This window comes from Acartia tonsa, chromosome 10 (assembly GCF_053477335.1).
Source record: "Acartia tonsa isolate MP-2025a chromosome 10, ASM5347733v1, whole genome shotgun sequence".
Classification (NCBI taxonomy): Eukaryota; Metazoa; Arthropoda; class Copepoda; order Calanoida; family Acartiidae; genus Acartia; species Acartia tonsa.
In genome coordinates, this window is record NC_137269.1 from 12,245,282 (window position 1) to 12,263,171 (window position 17,890).

The 17,890-nt window shown below is 30.2% G+C and overlaps 1 protein-coding gene across 1 annotated transcript in view; it reads right to left on the bottom strand.

Moving 5' to 3' along the window:
* LOC145330525 (GTP-binding protein Di-Ras1-like) overlaps positions 1-13,730 on the bottom strand; it is a 29,095-nt gene extending 15,365 nt beyond the window's left edge. The window contains exons 1-6 of the mRNA XM_080175151.1: positions 13,659-13,730; positions 10,104-10,149; positions 8,945-8,991; positions 6,935-7,019; positions 2,100-2,193; positions 1,741-1,793 (exon numbers count right to left, since the gene is read on the bottom strand). Of these exons, the coding sequence (XP_080031277.1) occupies positions 1,741-1,793; positions 2,100-2,193; positions 6,935-7,019; positions 8,945-8,991; positions 10,104-10,143 (319 nt within the window). The 5' untranslated portion in view covers positions 10,144-10,149; positions 13,659-13,730. The remainder of the gene's footprint in view (positions 1-1,740; positions 1,794-2,099; positions 2,194-6,934; positions 7,020-8,944; positions 8,992-10,103; positions 10,150-13,658) is intronic.
* Between the last annotated feature and the right edge of the window lie 4,160 nt (positions 13,731-17,890).

The window sequence follows — 17,890 nt, forward strand, 5'->3', positions numbered from 1 at the left end:
TTTTTCAAGTAAAGAATACTCATTATCAATCGCATCTCTTAATAAGTGAATCAAGCAAATACAGCTTGGTCAGTTTAGATTATAAACTACAGAAGTCATCTTTAATTTTTTTTGCTTAGTTTTCAAACATTTCTTTTTGATCGCGCGCTCATACCCTTTAACCAAATTATGTAGGTCCCTTAATTCAATAAATCATTCAGGTTTAACTAAGAATCTCAATAAACTTTTTTTTCAATTTCAAACTACGTGGTTTTTTAATTGGATATATTTTGTTTGCATACATCTAGGTTTGCCTAAAATCAAATCCTTAAAAGAGATATTCTATATATATTTGTGTCTATTTATAAAAATAAAATTGAAGTTGTAAAACCATTAGTCCCCTTTAAAAAAATTTTTAAACAAGGATATACAAGGGGTGTGTTTACCCCCCCCCCCCAAAAAAAAAAAAAAAATAAATAAAAAGATTGACCCAAAAGTCTAAGATTACAGCAGTATTTTTTTATGAGTCAAACAAAAAACGCAGTAGACTAAATTGCTGCAGACATAAATTTAAGTATTAAAATTATTTTAAAATCAGATCTAAATCTCAATAGAGTGTTGTAAAGGGAATAGTGTATTTTTTCAAAAAAGAAAAATAAACATATCAAATCTCCATTTGATTTGATTAAATTCCTGCAAGGTTTTGTATCAGTGGCATGTACAGTGATTCCCCAAGGGGGTGTAAAACCAATAGGGTGTGAAAAGGGGAAGTTATTTTTTTTTCTTCATATTTTATCATATTCTACAATAAAATACTTATAAATGTTGCACAGTTAAGAATATGCTAATTTATGCACAAAACTATGCCTTCAAAAATTTGTTGTACCAAAGTTTTGGAGTCTGTAAAACTTGTTAAAAAGTAAGTTAACTGTTTTAGAGAAATTAAAAGATGGGTCATTGAACTACTTTAAATAAGCTTTTTTTTAACTAAAGGCTGCTCCAATGGGGGCTCTATACTTGAAGATTGAAAAAAAGCCTAAAACCTTCCTAATACTTAAATCTTAATATATAATAGCGTAGGACCTATGTGAATCTTTCCTAAAAAGGAGAATTTAATCAGTTCAAATCTTATGCTCAATAACCTTACTACTTTATAAAATTTAATTCGAGCGTAATTGCGTTGGGGGGTTGTTCATTTATATTTCAAAAGGGATGAGAATAAAAGAATAAAGCAGCTATTTTTCATATAATCTTTATTTAACCAATCTTTACATCCATGTGCTATTCTATTGTTTTACCTACTTTTTATCAAAACTAAATATTATGTTGAAGTGTCTAAAGACTCTTCAATTAATATTTTGTAGATTTTCTATTTAGGAAAATAACTATTTAAACAGAAAAGTTTTTTTTTAAATTTTCTAAAAATCACATTTAAAGTTATTTTTGTTTTTTACAATTCTAATAAACACTATTGAATTTTTTTTTTTTACAAAAGTTACAATAATTTAACATAATTAATAGTTTAAAAACATCATCCTTAAAAAATGAAGCTTTTATTTCATAACAGTGAACTTAAATGTATATAATTGTCCTTGTTTTTAAATTTTGCTTATCAATACTATTTTTTTGAGTTAATTTTAAATTTAACTGCTCCAATAAAAAGCTGGTTTGATTCCCTAAAAATAATGTCAATCTTCTAATAAAAACAGTAGATTTTTTTAACGTCTTTAGCATACCATATTATGCCAATTAGATTTTTACCTGTATCCAAAATATTTAGAGTCAAACTGTTTCCCTGGATTTCAAAGTCTCCCCTAAAAAGCAAATATTATTGTAAACTTGATATTTTATATGTTAAGAAGATTTCAGCAGGGCTCGGCAGTCGTAATTCTCAAGAATATTGACCTTTTATAATTCTGTAAATCAGCTAGAAGACCCAAATATTGCAAAGTTGCAATCCCTATTGTATGATTGAATCTTTTCATTTATTTTAATGTGTTAGAAAGGGTGTTTCCTATGAAAATTAGACACATTTTTAGAAAAAAATTATTTATGACTTGCAAGTAATATGTCTCTATAAAAACTTGTAGAGTAGCTCTGATGTGAAAAAATCTAATCACCTGTACATCTCCTCAAGAGTTTCTTTATAATCAGTTTTGTGTTCATCATACAGAAATTGAGATATAATAGCTGTCTTCCCTGTACCTTTACCTCCTTAACAATTAATATAAGGTCAGAAAAAGTCTGTCTCTAACTAAAGCATGTTAAAAAACCAGTCAATTCACTTCTTTCAAAATAAATCTTACAGTTTTGGTCAAAAACTAATAAAAAACTATCCAATTCATGGTCAAGCAAGGAAAAACAATATTGAACTCACCTCTCCAAAGCACTACAGTTTGAGACCCAGTCCTATTTTTTTCACTCCTTATAAGTGGATAGGAATGGGTTAATTACAATCATTTTAATCTTTCTCATATATTTGAAAGTGTGTCTCAAAAGATGATATAAAATACTGCCTATTGTGACAATTCTTTCAAAATGTAAAAAACATTATTAACCCTTACAGATCGTGTTTTTTCAATCTCATTTTTTTTGTAGGTAAGATGGAGTGCTGTGACTTCATGACTTTTTAAGTTTAGTAATTATACGTCGACAAGAGTTGATTTTATTAGGATATCTGGTCTGTGTCGGTTGTGAGGTCCGGTCAAAGTCGGTTGGGTAGCACCAAAATTAGAAAAAATTCTAAATAAATCTTAATTTCTACATTATGACTTTTGTGTATAAGGTAGAAACCTAAAATTTTTTTTGGTGAATACTTAGATACTAATGACCTTTTAAGAAAAGTTGTGTTATGACCGTTTGACCCCTAGCCGACTTTATGCCCGGTTTTTACTATAGACATATATCATGAATATCGTGGCTTCTATTACAGCTAGAGACCTATACATTTTTTTGGTAAATTCTTGAGCAACAATAAACAAAAAAATAAAAGTTCGTCCTAAAATTATGTTATCCTAGCTGCAAAAATGGCCGCTCTACAGCTGTTTTAAAATTAAGCGGCTGGCCGCTAAAAAGCGGCTAAGGAGCGGTCTGACCGCTATGACTAGAAAAAGTAATTTTCTCTTAAAATACACATGAACCACCAGACAAATATTTTTTTAAGGTGGGAATTGGGGCCCGATCTGTAAGGGTTAAATATGTAGTAAAATTGTTTAATAATTATTAAAAGGAATATTTAAAACTCAGATAATAGCAAACTAGTTGCGAACTGGCTTAGTAATATATGAGATGTGAAGAAAATTCCGATTATAAAACATATTCTTTACCCTAGAAAGGTGTAAAAATTCCACGTATGGTAGCTCATGTGAGTAACTTTTCAATTAATGATGCACATACTTACTAAAGTTCTTGTTTTGAAAATTGCTTTTTATACAAAAGATATTTTCTTTTTTATTTACTTAATATTAGGTGTAATATAAAATTTTATAAAATAATTTGGAATATATCATCTTTTTATAACGCTTAATTGTCTAAAATACAAAAGATTTTCAAAAGAGAAAATTTTTATAAGACAAATCGTTTACTGTCTTTTGTTTTAACAAACAAATTATATCATTTTTATCTATAATACAAAGTAGCTTGATGTCTGTCCGTCTGTCCGTCTGTCCATCTGACCGTCTGTCCGTCTGTCTGTCTGTCCCTTAAGATCTCGGTAACCACTGAACCGATCGGATTCTACTCTTCAGGGAATATACCTACTGGTCCTGTGGTGGTTTTAGGCTATTTTCTTGTGGGGTGGGACACCCCCAACCCCCCCAAAAATAAAAAAAATCCAACCCCCCAAATTTTTTTTTTTACATTTTTTGTAAAATCTCAGTAACTGCTGATCAAATTGGGCTCTACTCTTCTAGGAATATACCTACTGGTCCTCTGGTGGTTTTAAGCTATTTTCTTGGGGGTGGGACACCCCAACCCCCCCAAAAATAAAAAAATCCCCACTTCTAAATTTTTTTTTTTTTAATTTTTTAAAACAAAAACCAGTAATTGGGGTGGGGGAACCCCACTGCAACATGGGGCGAAGCCCCCATGAATCCCCCCCCCCCAAAAAAAAATCAAAATATTTTGTTTTTAATTTTAATTTTTGTGTATGCGAACAACCTAGGTCTAATTTTTACGAATTGAAATTTTTGTGTATACGGCTAACAACCTGGGTTTAATTTGTACAAATTAAAATTTTTGTGCATAAACCGCACAACCTGGGTTTGATTTTACCACAGAGTAATTAAACAAAGAATAATTTTTTGAATATTTCTATTAAGGAGGGTTGACTTCCCAAAACTATATAGGGCAAAGCCCCTAGAGGCTAGGGGCGAAGCCGCTAGTGAAACTATATACAGTTGGGGAATTGAATCCATTTTTATAGAAGCAGAAATATAATCTATGATTACTGTTTTGACCCTCTAAGTAATCTACCATTCCACTTTCCCCTCTCTTGGTGATGATATCATCAACGCCTATATGATTTTTGTAAAATACCATTGCAATTTTGCCTCTCTTGGTGATGATATCATCAATGCCGATACGATTTTTGAAATGTACCATTCAAGAAAGGCTAAACTGGAATGGTGGTTTACACTTTGAACATTGACATAATTGAAATCATACATACTATTTTTAAATTATGTTAACCATAGGAATGTATAAAATACTATTTATAATTTTAAAAAATTTATGTAAAATATCCTGTGCTGTGATAATAATCTAACTTACCCAGTAAAACTAGTTTGTATACAATTTCTTCTTTACTATCTGTGCTGTGCTAATGTTTATAAATATCCTGTGCTGTGATAATAATCTAACTTACCTAGTAAAACTAGTTTGTATACAATTTCTTCTTTACTATCTGTGCTGTGCTAATGTTTATAAATATCCTGTGCTGTGATAATAATCTAACTTACCTAGTAAAACTAGTTTGTATACAATTTCTCCTCATACATACATACATACATACATATTTATTTGGGCATAAAAATTAAACATAGTCATAAAATAAAAAACAAAATATAAAACACAATTCAAATTACTATAACAATAAAACAACCTAAATCCTAATCAGTTCTGCCCGGGTAACCATGAATAGATCATTAAGGATCTGTCTACTTTGCCCAAAATATATTAAACAAAGGTATCCTGGATCCCTTTAAACTTATAGAACCTAGGTAGTATCGCCAAAATAAAAATAACATAAAAAAAAATTACAAAATTTACAGAGTTTACAGAGCTGGAGATTTAGATTATTTGATAAAATTAGCTATTGCAAGGCATTAATTAGTTTAGACTTGATAGATTTAGCAAAAAGGTTTCTATCTTCAATAGATTTAAGTTCATCACTTAGATTATTCCAAAGAATGCCAAAGTTGAAAATTGGATGTTTTTTAAGATATTCATATCTATGAGGCCTTATATGAATATCATTGCCATTTCTAAGATTGTAATTACCATTTAGGTGATTATTTCTAATCCAGGTGGGATAAAAAGAAGGAGAAAGAGTTTCATTTAAGTAGTCATGCATAGTCATAAGAGATGAATATTCTATTTGTTGCATTATTGGAAGGATATTATGTTCCTTAAATAGAGGTGTAGTGCTTTCATTATATTTTACTTTTGAGACTAATCTTATAGCTTTCTTCTGCATTTTAATAATAGGATCCAGTGTAGTTTTAGTACACATAGACAAAATATTTGAACAATAATTGATATGAGATTGGAAATTAGCATTATATACCAGTTTTAATATTAATGTAGGAAATAGATTACTTATTTGTCTAAGTGAATATAAATTTCTGGATAATTTTGAGTGTAAGGATTTAACATGTTCTACTAGAGTTAGATCTTGATCCAATAGAACTCCTAGTGCACGTACACTTTTTTCATCAGAATTAGGAACGTGCTTTATCATTTTAATTTTAGTTATGTTACATTCATCAGAGTCATTCATGTTAAGGTAAAGGGGAAAATATGGGCTTGCATTGTTAATAGACAATTGTTCCAAATTGTCATATTTGGATTTAAATAAAATAAATTTAGATTTATCTGGATGCAGTAAAAGCTTATTAGCACTATACCAGTCACAGATTTTACTAAGTTCTTTATTTACTAATACATTAAGTTCATTTAAATTGCTATGTGAAAACAGTGGTGTTGCATCATCAGCAAACAATACAGTTAGGGCTTTATCAGAGGCTCTATGTAAATCGTTAATGAATATTATAAACAGGATTACGCCTAAAATGCTACCTTGAAGAACGGAAATGTTAATGTTTTGTAATTCAGACCAAGATTCTCCAACTTTTACTTTCTGGTTTCTGCCACTCAGATAGCTTTTGAACCAGTTAAGAGCATTACCTCGTATACCAGCATTATCAAGCTTACTTAAAAGTATATCATGATTAACAGAATCAAAAGCTTTCATTGCATCAAGGAATACTCCGACAACATAGTCTCCATGATTAATAGATTCAGTAATATAATTAATTATTTTAAGAATTGCATGGTTAGTTGACCTATCTTTGAGAAAACCGAATTGATTTTCATCAAAGAAATCATTAGAGTACAAAAAATTTAGTAACCTCCTACAAATTAATTTTTCAAAAACTTTTGATACTTTATTTACTATTGCTATTCCTCTATGATAGTTAACATCAAGTGGAGAGCCAGAATTTTTATAAATTGCCACAACTTTTGAGGTCTTTAGATTTGCAGGAAAAATACCTTTTTCAATTGACAAATTAAAGATATGTGCTGTGATAATAATCTAACTTACCCAGTAAAACTAGTTTGTATACAATTTCTTCTCTGCTATCTGTGTTGTGATAATAATCTAACTTACCCAGTAAAACTAGTTTGTATACAATTGCTTCTCTAGTATCTGTGCTGTGATAATAATCTAACTTACCCAGTAAAACTAGTTTGTATACAATTTCTTCTCTGCTATCTGTGCTGTCTCTACTGTCTGTGCTCAAGGAACCAAGGGCAAAAAACTGAAAAAGTTGATAAATTAAAAAATTTCCTCACTAGCGAGTACAGAATCTCCCTTTTCTTTGACATTAACTTTCTTTATGCCTAATCACTGCAGTGGGCTATCCTTCTAACAAATATATCCTAAAGTAAAACACTACCTCTCCCTTTTTCAATATATCTTAAAATATCTAGTCTGTGCCCGACAAAGAACTTTCAGGGAAACCACCCAACAAGCACAATTTCTGCCCCCCTTTTGCTAAAAACAAAGTTTACTTAAAATAGAATAATTCAAATAAAAGTTAAATATTACTATGACTAGGATTCTTTTTTCTCTACAAAATAGCTGTAATAAATATGTTGGCAAAAAGTCTGAATGTGCAAAAAAAAGGGAAGTAAAAGCACCGCCGGAATTTGCATATGATGGCAAATATTCATGTAAATTGTGACGATATCAGGGAAGGAGGGAGGGCACATTAGGCTGTTTATTGCACAAGTCACCAAAGTTTTAAAATAACGTTTTCTTATTCGTTAGCTTTTAAAATTTGAGAACTCTTATTGAATCTTTGTTTGATTGGTTTATTAATTTGAGTGCTCAAATGTTTCAACCATTAATTGTAACCTACAATTGGGGTAATTTTGTGTATCATCATTGGGGATGTACATCAATTTATCGGCCATTGTCTTATTGCTTTAGATCCCTGGACTACTTATTCCACAAGTCTGAGACTCTCTGACACCAGTAACTTTGTACACGACTTTCCAATTTTATGATTAAGATTATTTTTATTAACCCTATTACGGGGGAGAAGGTATTCATATAGATATTTCTTAATGTTAATAATAAGTAAACAATTTTGCTTTTGGGTGTGTCTTGATATCTCTTATAGTTCCTGAGATTTGAGAAGGGGGGCATTTTATTCACCCTCCCCCCACCCTCGGAATAAAAAATCTAATAAATATTCAAGGATAATTTTCCCAAGAAATTGTAATGTAATTTTTAACATTTATACAATCATTAATAAACCAGTAAAGGAAAATTTTGACTTAAGCTTCATTTTTAAAAATCCTTTATAAAATCATAGACCACTTAAATTCGACCCTGTTGGAAAAATCCACAAACGTAATTTTTTTATTTCAAAAAGACAATGGACGATAAGTTAATATACATACATAAAAAAATAAACAAAATAACCATTTGGAAAATTTTATTCAATCAAGCAAGATGTATTGAAAGTACCCAAAGTTGTTTAAGCTAAGGAATTAGATAAATTATTTATAAAACCTTGGGTACTTCTATGATTTACAGTCCAATATACCTTCCCTCTTTGGGTTTTACCAATTTCTTGAAGCAACCCTTCTCCTCATTATTCACAAATCTTAAATCATTCTTTAACAAATTTTCGTTTAAAATATTGAATTTCATGAACAATTCCATTGTCCCAAATTCTCAGAGGCATAAATAATACATCCAGCTTTGAAATCTGTGGAAACTGGTGCATATTGAATACAAATGTGAGCACTCAAACAAACTTTTGTCGGGGAAATTGATGTACTTCACTTTAATAATGTGTAGTTGAATAAATTATCATAATAAAAGTAATGTTTGTTGCTACAGTAGAATTTATTTTCATTTTTTTAATAAAAGCAATTTTTAAGTACTTTAAAATAGTTATCTATCGCATTGAAAGCTTTCCGCGAATAGAAAAATGAAAAATTAAAAGCTTTTAACCAGTTTTGTTTTCCGCAAGATTTAATATTGGCGGAAAATTGTCTGTGATACGATGCTATACATAAATTTCTGTTTTTTTTTGTGTGTTAAATCAGTCATAATATTTCTGGTTTTCTATTTTCATATAAATCTTCAAAATATTTAATTTATATATTTAAAATCTTCGATACTTATGAATATACAAAATTTGCATTGTTAATATTTGAACTTACTCACCCTTAGAGAATCTCTTCTGCTAGCCCTCTTAGTTCCGACTGTACTTTCTACAACATTTCTTATCATTAATATAAGAAAATAAGGCAAAAGTATTTTATACAAACGTTCAAGGGAGGAGGTAAAATTAGTGTTTACCCCCCCCCCCCTCAAAATTGTAAAAGATTTTTTAGATTACTGCCCTTAAACCTTTAAAACACCTCATACTAAGTCATCAAAAAAGGCTTAGACGTCCTTTGTATTTGACACTTCTTTTGGATAATGAATATTTGACTTTTAGATGATTGTTATGTCTGTCTCATAATTAAGTAGATAAGTGTTTTGTCAACTATATTTCTGGGTTCAATTTAGCTGTAGTAAGTTCAAAACATGTTTGTTTTTCTAACTACTGTTATAACTGTATACTTTTAGTTATAGTCATTGCACCCCTACATTTAATAATATCAATATTATTTATATTTTTTCTCTTCTTTTTAACAGGGCTCGGCAGCCGCCTTTACGCGTCAGAGATCATTGTACAATTTTAAAAATTAGTTGAAATCTAAACCTGAACCAACTATGGGAATCCCTCTTTTCAAAAAACGAATTTAAATTTGATGCTTTTCGTGGCTGACGTGCGGCTACAGAGCCCTGCTATTAAGGTACACCATCTTAAACCGTGTAACATCACGTCATGGATTATATTTTGTACAATTAAGCAATCTATTCTTGTATTAGATATGGAACAATACAAAGCTTTAACATTTAGAGTAAGCATATTTATATATAGAATTTTTCTTTATTCCACAATGTATTTAGAAGAAAAAATATGTAAAATCTTCAAAGGTAAAGAAGTATATATATGATTTTCAGTTAATTGTTTTGCTTTAGTCAAAGTGTCATAAATACCACATTCCTAAACAGCAGAAACAAACTCTGTGTATCTCAAAAATAATTAAATTATAATACAAATGTCCTACTAGCTTTCGCAATCTTGATTTAAGTATGATTCTAGTTAGGGGGGGGGGGGGGACAACTTGAACCTTAACCGACACAACCAGTTTCAGGTAAGAGTTATTAATTCGTTTTTTCGCAGTTTAACAGGTTAAACAACTAATAAACTGACACAGATAAATTATTGAGAAGCATAGCAACTATAAATATAATGATGTAGACATGTTGCCTGGTGCACACGAGAATCTTCTCATGTTTCTTCTGCTCATAACAATCTAAAATAAAATAATAATATTTAATTTCATTTTTATCATATAAAATTCAATGTCACCCCGTTCTAGCTTTAATGCAACGTAGAATTTATTTTTATGTGTTAGGTTAGGTTGGAAAACGTTTCTATCCGTTTACCACATGTAATATATGGACCATAAAATTTTAAACGTAAAAAACGTAATTTTGATGCTTATTCTGGTTTCGGTTGGGTTAAGTAAGGCTTCAATGAGCTCTGTAGAGGATATGGAACTTCGTTGAGATGAGACCCGTAGGGACTAAAACTTTTATTTTGTATTTTTTAATGGTAAATTGATTAAAATATATTAAACATTGCACTTTTTAAAAGCGAAGCTTTTCTATAATTAGGGTCGGTCCATCCGTACGTCCGTCCGTACGTCTGAGACAGATAGCTTTTTTCGTTAATTTAGGCATGTTAGAATTGTCCTATCGATTTAAAACTTTGCATGGTGATTCCTGTTGTAATTAGGTACGATTTAAAAAGCGTAGCAAATCTATAATCATTAACAGAACGTCCCTTTTAAACATGTTGATTTTTCTACTTTTTTTAACAACTAATTTTTATGTGATCTAATTGTGACCGAATGATCTGATTTCTGGTATATTAATTCCTGGGACAACAAAGTAAAATGTTATAAGTAAAGCAACTCTATAATCAAGTCATAAAAATGTAAGTATGTCCAGTCCATAAACATTATCCTGAATCAAGCAGTTTTTCAACAAATTTACTTACAATTTTGCTTCGACTCTTATACATTTATATTCTGATTATTCAGTTCTGACACTATACAATTGTTAATGTCCTATTGTCCTACCGTTTCAGTGCTTCGCTTTTATGGATGTTGTCATCCTTGTTTCTTATAATTTTATTTAAAAAAAAACTTGATTAAAATAAGATTTTATTTTCCCCTATTTAATTGGGTGCATGTGTCCTTTATAAGAATAACTTTAGCATCATCTCAAATCCTAAATCCTATATAAGCTTTAGAAAGTCCACTAAATCTAAAGTAAATCAACAAATACTTCAAAAAGGATTTACTCAAAAAAATTTCTTTACTTTCATAATGTAAATTGTATTTTCTTGGATACATCATTTGATATAAAGTGCAAAAAATACAAAGCTTTCATAAAAAGCACACAAAACGTTACCAAATTAAATTAGATAGAACTTTCTTCTTAAAAAGAAGTCATTTAAATAAAATCACGTTTATAATTTCTATTTATTCACTTTCTCATAACAAATTGATTATTACGCATTAAATAAAATTAGAAAATTAAATTAATGTCTCTGAAAAAAGTTTTAAAATTAGATTTTGCGTATTTATTAAAAACAAAAATATAATTTAAGCTGCCAAATTAAAAAAATATTTATACAACAAATATGATATTCTTTTTAAAGGTTTTAAAAAAAGGAAAAATATTAAAGGGATAATTTCTTTTCTAGTATCGATTTAGGATTGAGATACACTACCCCAAAATAGTTATAAACCTTCCCTGATGGACGAATAAAAAGCTGCACTGTAAATGAGAACCATATCGGTTAAGTGAAAAGCGAGATTTTTTGTTACAAAAACAAAAAGCTTACATTAAATAGGATTAATTTTGAACCAACATATCAAAGGATATTTAATTATCTTTTTTTCATACGGAAATTTGTTTTCTTGAAAGTATAATATACAATTACATTAATAAGATAAATAAATAAATTATTATTTGTTTTCTGAAAAGGATTTTTTGGATATTAATCAATTCTTAAAAATACATATTTTTTGATGAAAATAATCAATAATGAGGCAAAATATGGTGTTTATATCTTGATAGGTATAATTTCTTACTTAAAAAATAATTTAATACTAATTGAACATTGTGTCATCATCAATACTAGAAGTTACTTCGCCCCAAACCTCTTAGAGGTTAAGATTAGAAAAAGTTATTTCTTGCATCGTATTATAAACAGCTTTCAACGGATATTAATGGTTTTCGAAAATGTATTTTGTCATTCAAAAGCTTTTTTTGATTTTTTGCTTTAAACAAGCATAAAAAATAGATATACTATTTTTCTTTTATTCATTATATTACTCCCCATCATTTTTTTTCTTTCAAGGCTCGGCAATCGTCCGGCAGCTTAAATGCTTAAATAATTTTTTTTGAAAAGAGGTATTGTCATATTTATTTTTTGTCTAGAATTACAGCTGTTTTTAAAAGTTTAAAATTTGTTAAAGGTTGATTTCCCTGATTTGAGACACGCGTCTGCCGAGCCCTGCTTTCTTTATACTCTCTAATTTGTTATTCTTATATTCATTTTTATGATAACTAACGTAATGACGCTATAAAGAAACGTTTTAGTAGGAAAAGTAACACTAGATATTGATCATTTAAGATTAAACAGAATCGTCGTAACAACGACTATTTACCGACAATTAGATGTTTCTGTATTTATAGTTTTTTAACCTCCTTAATAACTAAATTAGAGGGAGATTTTTAAAATCAAAGATTTTCTATAATTGGGACTGGTCCGTCCTTTATGATTTCTGGAATAACAAGGTACAATATTGTAAGTGAGCCATACATTTTTATTTATAAATTGATATTCTGCAAATTAATTTATAAAACTCTACAAGTGTTAATGTTCGTTTGTCCTAGCGTCTGATTTGTGACTAAGCTTTTATGAATGTTGTCATCCTTGCTAATAAATAAATCATTAACATTTGGATGATAAAATGGAAACATAAATTTTGGGAATTTTAGAATTGTGGGATGTGTACATTAGGATATTTACGTTGGAAAGAATTTAAATGTTAGAGGGAAATTTGAAATCTGCATCAAATTTTAAGGATTTTTTATAAAATTCGTTTTTTGTATAATTATTTATCTAAAAGCGGAAATACAATTTAAGTTCATAAATTTTGACCAATAGGATAGGTGGATTGGAAACTACCTGCGCTCTAATTGGTTAAATGATGTGCGACACTTAAGCTTCTCCAATCTGAGCGAAGATAATTTTCAATCCACCAATCACAGATGTCAAAATTAATTAACTTAAATTGTATTTCCGCTTTTAGATAAAAAACGAATTTAAAAAAATCCTTAAAATTTGATGCAGATTTCAAATCTCCCTCTAACATTAAAATTCTTTCTAACTTATATATCTTAAAGTACATTCTACACTCCCTTTTTTCACAGGGGTTATTCCTGTAATCTCGTTATCTAAGTGTCTTTGAAAGAATTTTTTATAATTTTTTCTCGTATTCATTCGAATCCGGTGGATAGGAACCAGTTTTCATCCATACGAAAAAACTATGTCTAGCATCGTATTATATCCAGTTTTCTACGGATATAAAAATTTACAATCGTAAGATTAAAACCAGTTTAATCAGCCAGTGCCTTCGGCACCTCGGGGCTAAAAAAACTGGATTTAATCTTATAATTGTACATTTTATATCCGCGGAAAGCTGTTTATAATACGATGCGAGAAATAACTATTAAAACTCACATTAAACTCAGCTGATAAAAATTTGTCACAGGTTGTGTGGTTGTATCTCCAAGTGTTGAATCCAACTGTAATGTTGTGAATTTTCGGAGAGTAACATAAAGGATATATTCTCCGTCAGACCTCTCCCTCCATCCCCCTCCCCCCTCTCTCTCTCTCTCTTTCTCTCTCTCTCTCTCTTTCTCTTTCTCTGTCTCTCTTATCTCTCTCTTATCTCTCTCTATCTCTCTTTTTTCTCTCCATTTCTCTCTATCTATCTAACTTTTACCTTACTCCCTTTTAAAAGCAAAGCTACTCTATAATCACAAATCTTAATGGGAATGGGGATTTCCTAGCTGCTATTATGGATAAGCTTAAGAAATTTCTTGTGAATATTCCGCTGATCATGGAGCAGTAAGTATCTCTTAGTTTGTCTTTCTGTCTCTTTGGCAGTCGGTAAAGCAAAGCTGTTCTATTTAAATGAGATCTAGTTGCTTCGCCCCTAAACTCTAGATGACGTAGTGGGGGGGGGGGCAAAATATCATAAAACCACCGTATGACATTTATAAGCTTTCCTGAAAAGTACAACCAATTCGGACCAACGTTTCTCGAGATATCTATCTTCAAACGAAATATAGATATTTTATGAACACAGTAATAGTGTCTGACTAATTATGACGTAACAAAAAAAATTAGCCAATGAGAGGCCAATATAAATTTTACCATTGGTCAATAACGGCCTCTCATTGGCTAATTTTTTTTTGTTACGTCAAAATCAGTCAGACACTATTACTGTGTTCATATTTTATTATTCACTGTTTCCCTTTCATAGTTTAAATATATTTTTATGAGCTTCGCTCCTTATGCATGATGTAATCAGTTACTTTCCCCTTAATATACACTCTTTCTTCGTGGTTTTCATATATTATAATGGATATAGTATATACGTGGATATATTGACAGGGAAAATTTGTCGTCAATTCAAGTTGTCATTCATTGGTCAGTCCAGTTCATTCCGCAGGAAGAGAAGGAGGAGGGGGTGGCGTAAAATGATGGATGAGGGGCTAGTAGCGAGTATTACTTTGGTAGAGTACATGAAAATCTGGTGCAACATCCAAGTGATAATATATCCATTTACATACTACTCATGTTACAAACAAACAAGATCATTTACCAAAACCATAATCAAGGTTTAGGAAATACAGATACATCAGGGGATATTGGGCTGTTATTATACTAGTCCCCAAAGTTTTATAAAAAGTTTTCTTATTCTTTGTTTCAACAACTTTGGGTATTTTTATTGAATTTTGATTGGTTAGTTCATTTAGTTCAGTGTCCAAACTTTTGAACCACTAGTAGTAATCTACACAAAGGTAAGTTTTGTCGAATCCTTGAGATTCCTGAATATAAATGCAATTTTTTTTTTATAAATTAGTTAACATTCATAAGTAGCGGAGCATAATAAATCTAGGAGGGACTAACGGGCAAATCTTGTTTAAGTTATAGCATGACAAACAGACAGACGGACCAAGATAATCATATACTGGATTATGACAATTTTGACATTAATCACGAGTTATTGTTCGTTTGTCCTTGCTTCTGATTTTAGAGCTTCCCTTTTATGGATTTTGTCAACTTTGTTTATTAAATGTATAATAAAGTATACATATGAAACGAATATTACATTGATTGAATTGATTTTGTAATGGCAATAACCTTGATTTGTTTTTCCTTTATCTTACTTTGCACCTGTCCTGTAAAATAGGCTAAAACAATCACGGAGATCATATGAACCTTCCTTTACATGAAGAACTTAATCGGTTTAGTAGTTAGCGAGATATTAACGACAAAGAAACTTATATAGCACACCATTTTGTTTTGTTCTTCAAGTATTTCTGATCTTTGGAATAATGATTCATAGTACAAAAAGGTACAATGGTATAAGTAAAGTATCTCAGTAATCAAATCCAAATTGTAAGCATGTCCTTAAAAGATATCTTGTATTTATGCAATTTTCTTTTCGACCTTTAATTTATATTTTGTTTTTTAAGTTCTGACACTATACAAGTGTTAATGCTTCGTTTTTAGGGATGTTGTCATCCTTGTTTTTTATTAGGTTTCTATCAATCTTAATTACAAAAATTTTAATGATGTTTTCATCATTTTTTTACATATCAAAAACAAATGTTTTAAAGGTCAATATCAAGGTTTATTTTGGCACCTGAACATAAACTATTATGTTTCCAACTTTTCTTTTGAATTGGATTAGATTTTGTGGGTTTTTTCACATGCAAAGCATCTGGACCACAACTTTTTCAGAAAAACACACGTATTTTTTGTGCATATTTTAGGTTAGGTTAGGTGGAGTAAATAATAAAAGAGCCGGCAGGGATATTACCTTGTAGGAATAGGTCCCACAGGGTAAGAATTAAACTTTTATTTATTAAATTAAAAATATCGAAAAATGGGGGGTTGGTTTTCTTTCATGAAGTGTGATTTTATGTTTACCAAAACTTTGAACCGTATTGAAAACACACGTATTGTTTTTTTTCTGAAATTGTGCACGATTCAGAAAATTTACATCTTTCTTTTTGGACTGGGCTTACTGGGTCTCGGGGCAATAAAAAGGAATTATCCCAAAATTTTTCATCATACCAAGCGAGAAAAATATATATTCTATGTCTATATTATTATCAACTATAATAATAATGAAGAATAGACAAGTGTGTTCATGTTATGATAAATTGCAAATGAATATGAATAAAATCTAATAATATACATGTAATGTAATCACCAGGGAGGGAGGGGACAATGGACTGTGAAATCAATAGTACCCAAAATTAAAAAAAAACATATTTTCTTTCTCGTTTGCTGATATATTTTAGTAATTTTTTTATTGGTTGGATAAACAAGTTGAGTGTCAATCGTTTAATTAGACATGTTATAGTTTTCCTGTCATATGGGCTTATACCTATAACAATAAGGTATAATCCAGGAACAAGGTATAACCAACAAGCGAAATAAATATATAATATTTGGGGGGCAAATGGAGAGGTCGTCAATTTTACGATGTGTTGCCCCCAAACGACAGCTGAAAAACACATATAAGTTTCGTGATTTTTTTTCTAATTCTAATTTTAGAGCAAGTTTTTTGTGTTATAAGATTACATTAACAGCTAGATTATTTATTTCCCAAGAACAGGGAAGGTTTGAGGCTATTTGGTAGGAGGGTGGCGAACCCCCCTTAAGAGATTGTCCTAAGAAGCTGCATCCCTCCCTTTATTTTAAAACTCGGAATGTGGAGGTATTCCTCACCCTCTTCTTCGGGGGTAGAGTCACTATGTTAAATTTCAAAATCAACCAACCTTAAAAAAATTTCCTTGATAATATATATTCACCTTGTAAATAAATATTATTAATATAAATGTATATAAATCACTGTGCAGGAGTATTCCTTAACTTGAACTGGGCCAATGCACATCTGTAACATTATTTGTGCGTTTGTGTATGTGTGTGTGTTACTTTATGTATGTAAGTTTGTTAATAATTGGAATACAAGGACGATACAAGTTAAAAAGTAGCAAAGCAATCAAACATTTAAAATGGAAAAGGAAGAAAGTAAAAAATAATAATAGTTATTCGTAGAAAGCTGGATATAATATAATACGATGCTAGACATAGTTTTTTCGTATGGATGAGAACTGGTTTCTATCCACCGGATTCGAATGAATACGAAAAAAAACTGTAATAAACAAGGATGACAACATCCATGAGAAGCAAATCAGAAAAAAAACATGATTGGAAAATGTACAAATTCAGTAAAAGAACAGATACTCATGAAATATAAATATACTAGCGGCTACGCCCCTAGAGGCCTCTTGAAACTTAAAATGTTTTTTTTTATTTCAAATATTTGATTTGAGAAATAATTTGTCTATGTTGCGTTCAAGTCTCTACGCAAAAGCGGGAATGTTTTTAAAATTTTGTTTTTTATTGTGATTTCTCTTGGGCAGGTGGTACCCTACTCCAAAATAGTTATAAACCTTCCCGGGACTTATGAGAAGCTACCCTGTTAAGGAGAACCCGATCGATTCAGCGGTTAGTGATATCCTTCAGTACAAACATACAAACAGACAGACATCCTGATACTTTGTTATAAGGATATGGAAAGTAGAAGCTGACGAAAGCTTTTTACATTAAATATCTTTATATTTGAACATACAGACCAGCAGACAAAATAAAACAGATACTAGATG